Source organism: Panthera uncia (genome assembly GCF_023721935.1).
Source record: "Panthera uncia isolate 11264 chromosome B3 unlocalized genomic scaffold, Puncia_PCG_1.0 HiC_scaffold_1, whole genome shotgun sequence".
NCBI classification, from domain to species: domain Eukaryota; kingdom Metazoa; phylum Chordata; class Mammalia; order Carnivora; family Felidae; genus Panthera; species Panthera uncia.
This window is the reverse complement of record NW_026057582.1, coordinates 33,176,475-33,189,158: the sequence shown is the minus strand read 5'-3', so window position 1 is coordinate 33,189,158 and position 12,684 is coordinate 33,176,475. Positions and strand designations below refer to the sequence as shown.

At 37.3% G+C, this 12,684-nt stretch overlaps 1 protein-coding gene across 1 annotated transcript in view; it reads left to right on the top strand.

Annotated features, from left to right (window-relative positions):
- Positions 1-11,882, top strand: part of EIF2S1 (eukaryotic translation initiation factor 2 subunit alpha) — a 21,801-nt gene extending 9,919 nt beyond the window's left edge. The window contains exons 4-8 of the mRNA XM_049612626.1: positions 2,041-2,192; positions 5,808-5,914; positions 7,260-7,357; positions 8,262-8,405; positions 9,298-11,882. Coding sequence (XP_049468583.1) covers positions 2,041-2,192; positions 5,808-5,914; positions 7,260-7,357; positions 8,262-8,405; positions 9,298-9,423 — 627 coding nt within the window. The 3' untranslated portion in view covers positions 9,424-11,882. The remainder of the gene's footprint in view (positions 1-2,040; positions 2,193-5,807; positions 5,915-7,259; positions 7,358-8,261; positions 8,406-9,297) is intronic.
- The last annotated feature ends 802 nt before the right edge of the window (positions 11,883-12,684 follow it).

Below are 12,684 nucleotides of genomic sequence, written 5' to 3'. Positions count from 1 at the left end.
CCCTCTCCCCCTTTCCCCCTCTCTCCCTCTCTCCCTGTCTCCTCCCTCTCCCTCTCTCTCTCTCTCTCTCTCTCTCTCTCTCAAAAGAAGTAAGCATTAAAAATAAAATAAAATAAGAATAAGCAAGGGTTTGTGAATCCAGGAAAGCAAGGCAGGCAGGGGCCTGTTACTAGTTCCCCTCCCCCGCTTTGCTAGGGTTCTTTTCTGTTTCATTTTCTAATTTCTGCTGAAATTCCCTACTTCTGTGCAGTAAGCCTTAATTAAGCAAGAACAGTCATTTTTTTCATTCTTTATCTTCTGTCTATATTTTTCTCTTCTCTGGTCCCATATAGATTATCCTTTATTCTCTAGGTCTTAGGTTCTTAATGGCACTGTTTCCATTGTTTCTGTTTTCCTTTTCTTTTGTTCTCTCTCTCTTGTGTGTTTCTGTCCTTAAGGTAAAATGCCAAGAAAACAATGCTTTAAATGAAGAGATTTTTGAAATCTTGATTAACCCCAATAAATAAGAGAATACAAATCTAAACAACCAAAAGACCATTATCCAAACCTTTCCTTTTGTTTTACTGATCTGTTTACTATTACTGCAGTATGGTTTACACATTAGAAAACACAATCAGTAAAATCCCTTCTTAATAATCTGATGACCTGGGGCACCTAGGTGGCTCAGACGGTTAAGTGTCTGACTTTGGCTCAGGTCATGGTCTCCCAGTTCTGGAGTTGAAGCCCTGCGTCAGGCTCTGTACTAACAGCTTGGAGCCTGGAGCCTGCTTCGGATTCTGTGTCTCCCGCTCTTTCAGCTCTTCCCTTGTTTGTGTGCTCAAGCGCATGGTGTGTGTGTGTGTGTGTGTGTGTGTGTGTGTGTGTCTCTCTCTCTCTCTCTCTCTCTCAAAAATAAATAAACTTTTAAAAAACAAGTAAGTAAATTAAAAAATAATAATAATCTGAGGCCCTTGCCATTCAAAATGTAGTCTCTAGGGGCACCTGGGTGGCTCAGTCGGTTGAGTGTCTGACTTTCGCTCAGGTCATGATCTCATGGGCTCTGTGCTGACAGCTCAGAGCCTCGAGCCTGCTTCGGATTCTGTGTCTCCCTCTCTCTCTGCCCCTCCCCTGCTCATGCTCTGTCTCTCTTAGTCTCTCAATAATAAATAAACATTAAAGACATTTTTTTAAATAAAAACAAAACAAAAAAACCAAAATGTAGTTTCTGGACCAGCAGCATTGACATCACCTGACCACTTAATGCAGTATTTCAAGTCCCACTAAGTTTGATAAGCTCCACTCTAGGAAACTTTCACTTTGTTTTGTCCCCTTAGAATATTGTAAAATGAGTATGTTAGTAGATCTTATCAGATGATAAGGTGATAGAATGAAATAGGCAATGTTAGTACCTCTCCTCACTCAATTTTCATATGTAATGTGAAAACCTCTTTTCTTGTCTTTAAGCCCTTTTATTTTTAGGAAATTAGAAAAAGGGTTTGGCAGCAGTGAGTGGGAGGTAGGTAGGATTGAAGGATAACTGTTAAAATGATAACAGAGCAGAAAAATATTAAAATCTCAATTCTGGCTCCATGCTGTCATATGGAGTAGTAATAATAGCTTGCACTTGCATAAGAGGATTTGTATAATTTATAAATTTTGTACATTTGTACAATATTTTCCATTTATAGTGTGCTGCATTTGGATATATTTGACCTGTGTGAGAGCTCACTGCTGTAAAAAGGAGAGATGTTAGTAGTTCCTTCTTCCAGAAGAGGAAACAAATTCAGAGAGGTTAATTAGTCCCAGAGTCAACTCATAGTCTGGGTCTTAGGACACTAAATTACATCCTGTTTCTACTTGTTATACCTACTTGAGTTAACTACTATTGGAAAGCCAATATTTCTCTATGAAAAAAGAACTTGTATGTTAATCTTTTGTTAAGGAATTATTGTAGTCTAATTAACCAAGGTTTTATATGCTGTCTACTGAAATATAAAAATACCTATTTTTTAATAGCTCTCTTGAATCTTTGAATTGTTGAACTCTTCATTTTGTTTCTAGGTTTACAGTATTCTTCGTCATGTTGCTGAGGTGTTAGAGTACACCAAGGACGAGCAGCTGGAGAGCCTGTTCCAGAGGACTGCCTGGGTCTTTGATGACAAATACAAGAGACCCGGATACGGTGCCTATGATGCATTTAAGCATGCAGTCTCGTAAGAACATCTTCTTGGCTGTTTCTACCTTGATACCACAGCTGTGCTAGTTCTAGCACATGGGTTGAGAGCCTGACATATAATAAAAGCACAACATCCACATATTCTGTCCTTGCCAAATTTAGGTTAAAACATTTCAGTATAAAAGGCCCATAATATGGGCCAATCCTATATAACCAAGCATCTGTAATTTTGTACACCATAGTTTTTGTAAACCATATGGTTTCACATTATCCACTTACACGTTTTCCCCTCCTAGTTTTGTTATTCTGGTTAACTTCAGGTCCAGTGTAGATGTCTCATCTATAACAGTAACCTTATTTTCTTTACCTTAGTTCCTTTGACCTTCAGCCCATGCCACTTAAGCCAGTTTTCATGTGGCCTCACCCTGGGTCTTATTATCACCAGAATTTGCTGTGTTTCCAAAACCTGTAATTCATACATTCTGTTCTTTTAGCACAGCTTCCTGTCCTTCCAGCTCCCCCATAGTTAGCTCTACTCTGTGTCTTCCTAATTCTTTTGCCAGTCTATGATTCCAGACCTTTTTTTTCCTCCCTGTCTTTTCACCCTTTCCTGCCTTCTCTTTCTTATTCAGCATAGACATACCACGGTCCATCATTCCAACAACTTTCTTGCCAATGTCATGAGCTTTTGCCCTGTTTTTCCTTCTGTTACATCCAGCCTTGGATCGATGTTCCTGCCTTCTCTACACTTGTAGACTACTGGGTGCTGCTAGGAAAAACCACAGTCTTGCAGGTTGGTGCCACTGCATACTCATGGTCTCCAACCTCAGCTGCGCCTTCACTGCTGCCTCACATTCTCTCTGCTCTTTGTCAGTTCTTCTCCCATTCTTAGAGTGGCTATTTTAGAGCTTTTCCACACTCTCCATCAGATACCCAGTCCCCCCCCCTTCCCTCCCTCTCAACTGGTATGTTTCACTACCTATTTTATAAAGACAATATAAGCCATTGCACAGGATCTCCTGTACTCCTTCCACTACCTCAGCAAACTTCTCCCTCCCATCCATCATTACCTCCTATGCTGGAATTCATATCCTTCCTGCTCTCAAACTAATCTTACCACCTGTGCACAGCTACTGCTCAGGGATCTCTTTTTATCCATTATTCTCTCTTTTGGGTTTTCAGCTTTTATCTTTGTTGGTTTTGCTCCATTAGTATAAAAATATGCTCTACCTTCTCCCATTTATACTAAAAGCAAACTTCTTTACTACCTTCCTCTACTTTCTCCTGTAGCAAGTATCGTATCCTTTCTAATAGCCAGACTCCTTCACTTTTGTGTACTTCCTGTCTCTCCTTCTGCACCTCCTACTCTTTCCCAAATGTTAATGCCCCACAAGCAGCCTCACCACTACACCAAGGTTAATTTCCCAGCATTTGTGCTGCCAAAGGATATTGGTCCCCTCAGCTCTCAAAATGGCCAAGTAAGACCTGGGACTGTTAGAGTCGCCAACAAGCCAACTCATCTGGGGCTCCAAATCCCTTACAGTCCCCCTGGTCCCCCCATGTGACTTTTTTCTTCATATTACGTTGTGGGAAAGGTAAGAAGAATAGTTAGAATAGCTAACATTTATATATGCCTCACAACAACCTGTGGTATAAGTGCTGTTATTATCCCAGTCTTATAGGTGAGAAAATTGAAGCAGAGATGAAATAATTTGTCCATGTGCACAGAGCTAGCAAGTGGTAGAGCCCCAATTCAGACCTAGACACTGGCTCCATATGGAGCTTATGCTATTAACCATTAAGCACTGTGGTATATTTCTTTCCTCCCTGATTTCAGTCCTGCATCCGTCAGCCAGTACATTTCATAATTTGGTGTGCTGTCATTTTCCAGTCCTGGCTTAGCTCTCTCACTTCCACCTCCAGCACCCCCTCCATTACTGCTCGGCATTGGTATATGTTGTCTTTCCTTTTCCCTAACATTCTTTTGTTTCATCAGCCATGGAGTGACCACATTTAAAGATAATTCTATGCCACATGTGCTTCATATTTTTTTCTTTTAATTAAGAAATAAAATTTCTGAGATAGTTGGAAACCATATTTTACCCTTCCTAACCCATTCCCCTCATAAGTGGTAACTGCTATAATTAGTATGCATCATTATTTACATTTTTATAGTTTTATTACATATATATCTGTAAAGTACGTATAGAATTTTTGTATTTAAAAATATTTCTTATTCATGTAAACTGAAAAACAAAATTTATTGTCATTGCAGATCTCTGTACCTTACAGTTTTACTTATAAGGCTGTTAAGAGCAAGATTCTCGAAATTGATAGATGTGTGCCTACTTCATATTAATTTTTATACAGTATTTCGAGAATATACTTTATTCCTCTATTAAGAGATATAAGGTCACACACACACCCTTATCCCGTATTTTTGAACAGTGCTATTAAGAATATACGTGTACATTTCTCTATGTTTGGGAGTTTCTGAGGTATACATATAGCAGTAGAGTTGTTGGCTCATAGGACTGATTACACACATCTTTAAATTGACTCAGTTTTGTCAAAATATTCTCCGAATTGGTTCTACAATTTATATTTCCTCTAGCAGATGTATGAGCGTTCCTATTTCTCTTTATCCTCACCAACATTTGGTATATATCTCAGATTGTTTTCCCTTTTGCCAAACTGATAGGTGTAATAGTATCTTGTTGTGGTTTGCATTTTACTGGTTGTTGGTGAAGTTAACAGCTTTTCCTGTGCTTACTGCTGCTTCTGTGAAACATCTGTTCATCTTATTGCTCATTTTCTGATGGTTTGTCTTGTTACATTTTGTAGGCAGTATTAGCTGAATGAAAGTTCCCTCCACCCAAATTCTTTTGCTTTTCATTCCCGAACCCCTGCTGTTTAGGCCTGATGCTTGCTCATGCCATTTCTACTTTAATACTTTATAACTTTCTTACAACACTTCTACCTTTGCTTTTTAAAGTCCTACCATCCTTTTAGTCATTCAGTTTTTTCATTTGTTCATGTTCCGCAACCATGCTGGTGACTAAGACCCTGGTCCCTGCCTTGTGGCACTCAGAAGCGTCGGGTGAAATGCCACGTTAGTCCATGCAGCCCTTCCTGAGCCCACTGACTGAAAGTAATCCCTTCCTCTACTGATTCCCAAGGATGCACTTTTATTTTTAAATTTGCTTGTATGTTTTTGTTCTTTTCAGGCTCCTTGAAAAGAGACTGCTAATTACATGGAAATGCTTAATTATTGTGGGATGCCAGATGTTTTAGAAGACATTTTAAATTCCTTGTTTTAGCCAGATCTCTAAAATTTTTCTTTACATAGTAATCAGTTAGGTGTTTTCTATTTGTCATAATTGTCCTAAGTGCTTTACTTGCACTCTCATTTAATACCACAGTCCAGTGACTGGGTGGATGAGTTTTCATCCTCATTTTACAAGTTTCAAAACTGAGGTCTGGAAGGGCCCCGAAACACCATTATTAAAGTGCAGAGCTAAGATTTGAACTCAGTCTTGACACTAAAGCCTGTGCTCTTAAACATTCTGTGGTACTGTGTTTGATGTCAGTTATTAGTAAAGTAACTTTGATCTTTTATGTTTGTGTGTGTGTTTTGTTTTGCTTTAATTAGAGACCCATCTATTTTGGATAGTTTAGATTTGAATGAAGATGAACGGGGAGTACTTATTAACAATATTAATAGGCGTTTGACACCACAAGCTGTCAAAATTCGAGCAGGTAAGTGAGTTTTTAAATGTTTAAAATACGTTGCATAAATTAAAAAGTTGTTAAATGATGAGACTTACCAAAGAATATTTTGCTATATCAACATCTATAAATTTTTCTAAATGTCTATTTCTTACAACAAGAAAAGTTGAAGAAATTATTTTTGCTTCTACTGAATCATAAAATGTATATATTGACACAAGGGAAAACTGTCATATATGCATTCAACTAACATTACGTTAGCCCCTTTTTTTAAAGGGGGGGTGTAATTTTGTTTTAGAAAATAACTTTAAAATATTCTAATAGTACAGTAATACCCTTTTATGCCTGCAGATTAACCACTGTTAATATAGTTTGGAGTATATTCTTTCAGACATTTTTCCTACACATATACACTGTATAGGAATATATGCTATTTACATTCATAGATTTTTTTGTTTTTTACAAAGGTGGGATCATACTATGAAAAATTTTCCTCAACTAGCATGGTTGCCTTTCCATGCAAAACATGGGACTATTTCTCATTTTTTTTTAATGGCTTGGTGTGATATTTTTAATGTTTGTTGACAGAGAGAGACAGAGACAGAGACAGAGTGCGAGTAAGGCAGGGGCAGAGAGAGGGAGACACAGAATCCAAAGCAGGCTCCAGGCTCTGAGCTGTCAGCACAGAGCCCGACTCAGGCCTTGAACTCATGAACTATGAGATCATGACCTGAGCTGAAGTCGGGACGCTCAACCGATTGAGCCACCCAGGCGCCCCAGCTAGGTGTGATATTTTATAGAACAGTAAAACCAGTATAAACCAGTCTTCTCTTGATGGACATTTATCTTCTGCCAGTTTTTTCACTGTGAGAAAAAAATATTACAAATTAGCATGCTTGTAACATAGACACTTACCCAGTTATATGAGTGTTCTGTTAGGCAAACTCCGAGAAGTGCAATTGCTGGGTCAGAGGGTATGCAATTTCTAAACTGTTCTAAGCAACTTGCAGTTATTGTTTTATTCAGCCTTTATCACACTCCTCCTCCTCTCCACTTGACAAATAAGGAACTGAGGCATAGAGATGTTGGAATCATGATTTTAACCCAGGCATAGGCAGAAATCAAGGTGTTTGTTGAATTTCTCTCCTTTATAGTCATCATTCAGGGGCTTGATGTGGAGAAGATATCATTTCACTGCATATTCAGATTTTATAATTATGAAAGTTAACATATAGGGTTATTTCTATACTGAAAGGATTATGAAAGCTTTCATAAGTGTTTGAGTGCTAGTGTATCTGCCACATCTCTGATTTTTAAGCCTTTTAGTACTTTTTTGCATTATTTGGTATACGTTTTTCAATTTCTGTACTTTTAGATATTGAAGTGGCTTGTTATGGTTATGAAGGCATTGATGCTGTAAAAGAAGCCCTGAGAGCAGGTTTGAATTGTTCTACAGAAACCATGCCCATCAAGGTGAGTAATGTTTTCTCTCCCCCTGCTAAAAACCAACCTAAACCAAATCAGATTCTTTTTATGATCATGTTTCATAACAGGTATTGGGCAGAGTGGTTCTTGGTGCTGTTGTCTAACGGATGGTACTGCTACTGTCACAGTGGATAAAGATTTCTATTGGTATTTAGTGCCAGAGGGCCGGCTGTGCTAAACCTCCTTTATAATACAGAGTTGCTATGGGGCATCTGGGTGACTCAGTCAGTTAAGCGTCCAGCTTCAGCTCAGGTCATGATCTTGTGGCTCGTGAGTTTGAGCCCCGCATTGGGCTGTCTGCTGTTAGCACAGAGCTTGCTTCAGATCCTCTGTTCCCCCTCATTTTCTCTGCTCCTCCTCTGCTGGCTGTCTCTTCTCTTCTCTCAAAAATAAACAACAACAACAAAAAAAATTGCTGTGCCCATAATGCCCATAGGATCTTGAAAAGGATAACATATTCTCATATTCACACATCTTTTAGGAGTTTTGGTTTGAATCTTCTAAGCAGTACAATTAACCAGATGGTTGTTATTCAGAATCTTAGATTTTCTTCTGTCAGTTTAGTTTAGAACCAAATAAGAATTTTTGTTGCTTTTAGAAACAAATTATCCATTGTTCTGATGATGGCTGTAGTTATTTTAGCCACCAAAGAGGGAGCAGTCTTAATTGTATATATTGTCTTTCAGTGGACTGTTTACATTGGATTATATCACTGTATCAACTAGTTTTTGCTGCATTAACAAACCAGCCCCAATTGCTGACTTACAGAATTAGAAATTAAGTTTTAGGGTGATTTGTTAAGGGAGCAGATTAGCAAAAAAAGTTCTCAAACATGCTGATGGTTTTGTGTTGTATTGTTATGTTCATAATTGATTTTTTTCTTCTTTCTTAGATTAATCTAATAGCTCCTCCTAGATATGTGATGACAACAACAACCCTGGAGAGAACAGAGGGCCTCTCTGTCCTCAATCAAGCTATGGCTGTTATAAAAGAAAAGATTGAGGAAAAGAGGGGTGTCTTCAATGTCCAAATGGAGGTAAGGTCTATACTGTTCTTGCCTTGTTTTTAAAATATATAAGAAATTTAGGGGTGCCCAGCTGGCTCAGTCAGTAGAGTATGCAACTGTTGATCTTGGGGTCATGAGTTCAAATCTCACCTTGGGGTTAGAGATTACTTAGCTACATACATACGGAATTTAAATCTCTAAATGATTTGCATTCTAAAATACTTAATCACTGCCTTTTAAAACATGAGATACATCTAGGATTATAATTCTGCTAAGCATAAAATAATCATTGACTCAGAGGGCCCTTAAAGGGGCTTTTTAGAAGTAAATGAGAACTGTCACTCATTTAGAAGTAAATGAGAACTATGATGGTTATTCAGGAGTAAGGTCACTGATGGATGTTGGGTTTATCCCCCCAAAAGAGAAAAAAAATAGACAATAAAAAGGAGTGGTTATTGTCAGAATTTAATGTGGAAGGCTTAAAATTTGATCTAAGGATTAGGAACAAGAGTAATATTTTCTTCATCTCAACAAGAATGAAACCTAATTAGAAAAAAATGGTAAGTAATTTATTTTAAACCCAGAGGATGCATTTTTATAAGACATCTTATGGGTTTGAAAGATACAGCCACCGAGATGATTTTCATATTTTTCAGTTTTGGCTTATAAAAATGATAGAAGGGAATATTTTCTTTTAATACACATTTCTTTTCCCCATACTCTCACTCTTTTACATTTCTCCCATTATTTATCTAATGGAATTTATTAATGATGCATCAGCAATCAAGAGTGAACAGATGGCAGAGTTGGTGAAGGAAAAGTATTTTTTTAAGAGTTAAAATACTAGGCAATAAGAGTATTAAAGTTGAATTCGTATACTGTTTAACCATCTCACTTTGAAATTATGCCTCTGCTTCCACAGCCTAAAGTGGTCACAGATACAGATGAGACCGAACTTGCAAGGCAGCTTGAGAGGCTTGAGAGAGAGAATGCAGAAGTGGATGGAGACGATGATGCAGAAGAAATGGAAGCCAAAGCCGAAGATTAACTTTGTGGGAAACAGAGTCCAGTTTAAGGAACACAAAACAGCCCTTCCTGGCTGTAAACCCTAGACTGAAAGTTTTCCAGTATTGAAAACTTCAAAGCTGAATATTTTTTATTTCCAAGTATTTAAATGTTCCAACAGACCAAAATGTGAAATGCCCTCCTAAAAGTCAAAAAGTCAGCTGTTTTCACACAATAGCTCCAACATTCAGCATTTTTTAAGGGAGTGGGCCTAATTTCACTAGAGATAAATCTTTAAGAACATAAAATTGGGCTTGTGGTTTCCATTTCTGATGTCTCCAGATTGGCACCCCTTTGTAGTTCAGTGCCTCCATGAGAGTTACAAGGGGGCACCCAAAGCAAATAGCCTCAACCTTTCTATATAAAATGTATCAAGCAAACATTAAATAAATTTCTGGGATATTTAACTATAGGCTTCTTCCTTCTTGTCACCAGTTAAAAGCATTATGATTACTAAGATCCTAATTCTGTTACCTTCCTTTTAGTCTAGATGTAGAAGAAACATAAGGGCAGGTGACCAAAGGATCTATACAGCGGATCCTTTCAAAGAAGGGTTTGGAGAAAATAATTTCTCAATTTTAACCACAGTTACAGTTGACTCTTAGGGAGAAAAAGCCTTAAAACACAATATAAAAATTACATAGGATGTGTGCCTTTTGCCAGTTTGAGACTGAGAATACATGGTATGAGGGAGAATTTATCACACTGGTTCTTGTTGGTGTACTAAGCTGCTCGCCCTGAGTTTGTAATTTAGGGTGGTAAAGTTTTTTTTGTTTGTTTTTAAAGATGCTGCCTTAGTTATTTTGAGTATCATTGCTCAGCTTTTTTTTTTTTTTTTCTCTCCCATTAAATCATTCACTAGGTGCCACCTAGAGCTTTAGTTCTTTATAACAAATAGGGATCTGATTGAACACAATTACAATGATTTTTCTATATTTCCATCATTTGTATGTTTAAGAGCTAATTGTTTTAAAGGTATATGAATCTAAAGGTAAAGAAATGTAAAGAAATTTCATAGATAACATAGTAACTTAGATATGTATCTAAGTAACTTAGATACATATCTAAGTTACTATTTGAAGTTAAGTTACAGTAGCCAGGGTGTAGAAAGTCTTGAGTTTGAAGACTGGTCTGTTTCATAGATTTAATCTCTTTGGATACTTGAGGTACTAGATGTATTCATTTTATTAATTACTCCTAAGAATAGCTATTTAAAAACGTAAAAGATTAAACCTAACCCACCTTACTTGACTGAGGACTAGACTTAATTCAATTATTAAAGGGACTAGGAAATAGAAGAGTGTGTTGGTGAAACAGTCAATGCCATTTTTGGAGGTTTGTCCCTTTATTTAATTCAGCAGCCTCTAGTAGCTTTTTAAATCCCAAAGTATAACTTCATATGGCTATTTCCACGAGATAGCCTTGATTGCCAGCTAGCATGCCATACTGGGAATATTTAGAGGAGGATCTAAATATTGGCACATGATTTTCACTTTGGTCTTTTTGAGGAGTCAAAAAACTAGTCTATAAGGCTTGTGACATCAAGAATGTCATCAAAATATAACCGATGCTCCCTAAATGTTTGCTGTAGGCAGGAGAACTGAATTTTCACCTTGTTTACTGATGTTTTTGTACTTCAAAGGCGTAACTGTTGAGAAGTACCGGTGACCTCTATGGTGAGTGATTTTATCCCATGCAAGCCTTTTGCTCAGCTCTACAACAATTTTGCAAATTTATGACCTGTCCCAGAGAAAAGGTTAATACCTCACTGATACCTTGAAGGAGAGAACTAAGTAAAAGCATACATATACCCTGCTGCCCTAACAAGATCACTTTCAAACGTGAGGACAAGCTACACACCCATCTCCAAATAACCTGAGGAACAGATTGACAAGGACAATTGACAACTTTATCCAAATCTTGCATCTCCCCACAGCGTCTTTTCATTAAAAACTGACAATTTCATCTACTCCCTATTCTGCCTTTGAGGTAAAAGCAGTTATCAGTTCACACAACTGAAAATTAGCAGTAGTTTGGGTCTCGTTTAATCATAATTGAAAGTCAAAACCAGCCGAGAAAAAGTGGGAACATTCGAAACATTTCATTTGCTGTATTTTATAGCAAAAGAAGACGGACCAGTACGTACGTGGGTCATTTTCATTTAGGGGAAACCTACAGAGACCTGCTAAGCACTAAATCACGCCAAGCATTATGATGATTACTCAGCTGCCATACTTTCAAACATTTTAGCTATTTTTGTATGAAGATCCATCAATTAAAATGGTTTGGGATTTTTAAAAATTCAAGTACTGGTACCTTGGCAACAGTTGCCCCCTGATTTGCCTCAAGGTGATGGCCATCTACTTTTTTCAATGCATGAAGATTCTGATACACCTATATAGAATGGTGCCATTGCACCAATTTGGAGTCAAGCCATCAAGCCAAATGCAGTTTAATTTAGATAAACACTTGTTGATATTCAAAGAGCAATAAAGAAACTAATTCCAGGGACATCAGACCTTGGTGAAATGCCAAATGGAAAATGGTGCTTTAAAAGGCAGTCTCTTACAATGTAAGGAATAAAATAAAACCTCATTAGCGTGGAATTCCTGATCATTCAGGTCAGGTATTTCTAGACCAGATTAAGAGGAGACAGTTCAAACTAAAAGGAAAATTTTTTCCTTAAGCACTTTGGAAATACTATTCCCCTTAAATGTAAGTTACATATCTATTCATTAAAGGAAGTCTAAGCACTTGTACTTGGCAAGAATGCTGGCAGTAGCTTGTGCCAGATTACTGTATAAACTTGAAAGTAATAAAAATGTTTTTAAAGATACTGTATGATACAGACTTTTCACTACTTCAGATTAACCCCACTGGTGAAGCTTCTTGGTACTTACATGTCTCAATGTTAACTTTAAAACAAAAATTTCATGCCTTAATTTAATTCTTTTATATCTTTCTCTGTCCTTTAGCAGCTTCTGCTCTGCATCTCTTTCTGAATGCCATTTTTCATAGAAACACTGTAACTTCACTCTTTTTTGTATGTGTGAGTAATCTCTCCCAACTGAGCCCATGATTTCTGCAGTATATATGTTTATGCAGGCTTCTTTTTCAAAGCAAATCAATATTCAATGAATGTTCAACCAAAATTTTGCCATCATCCCCATTTTAAGATGAAGCATTTTAAGATGAAGTGACAGATCACTTGACATGTTTTCATAATCTTGCATAGTAATTTACG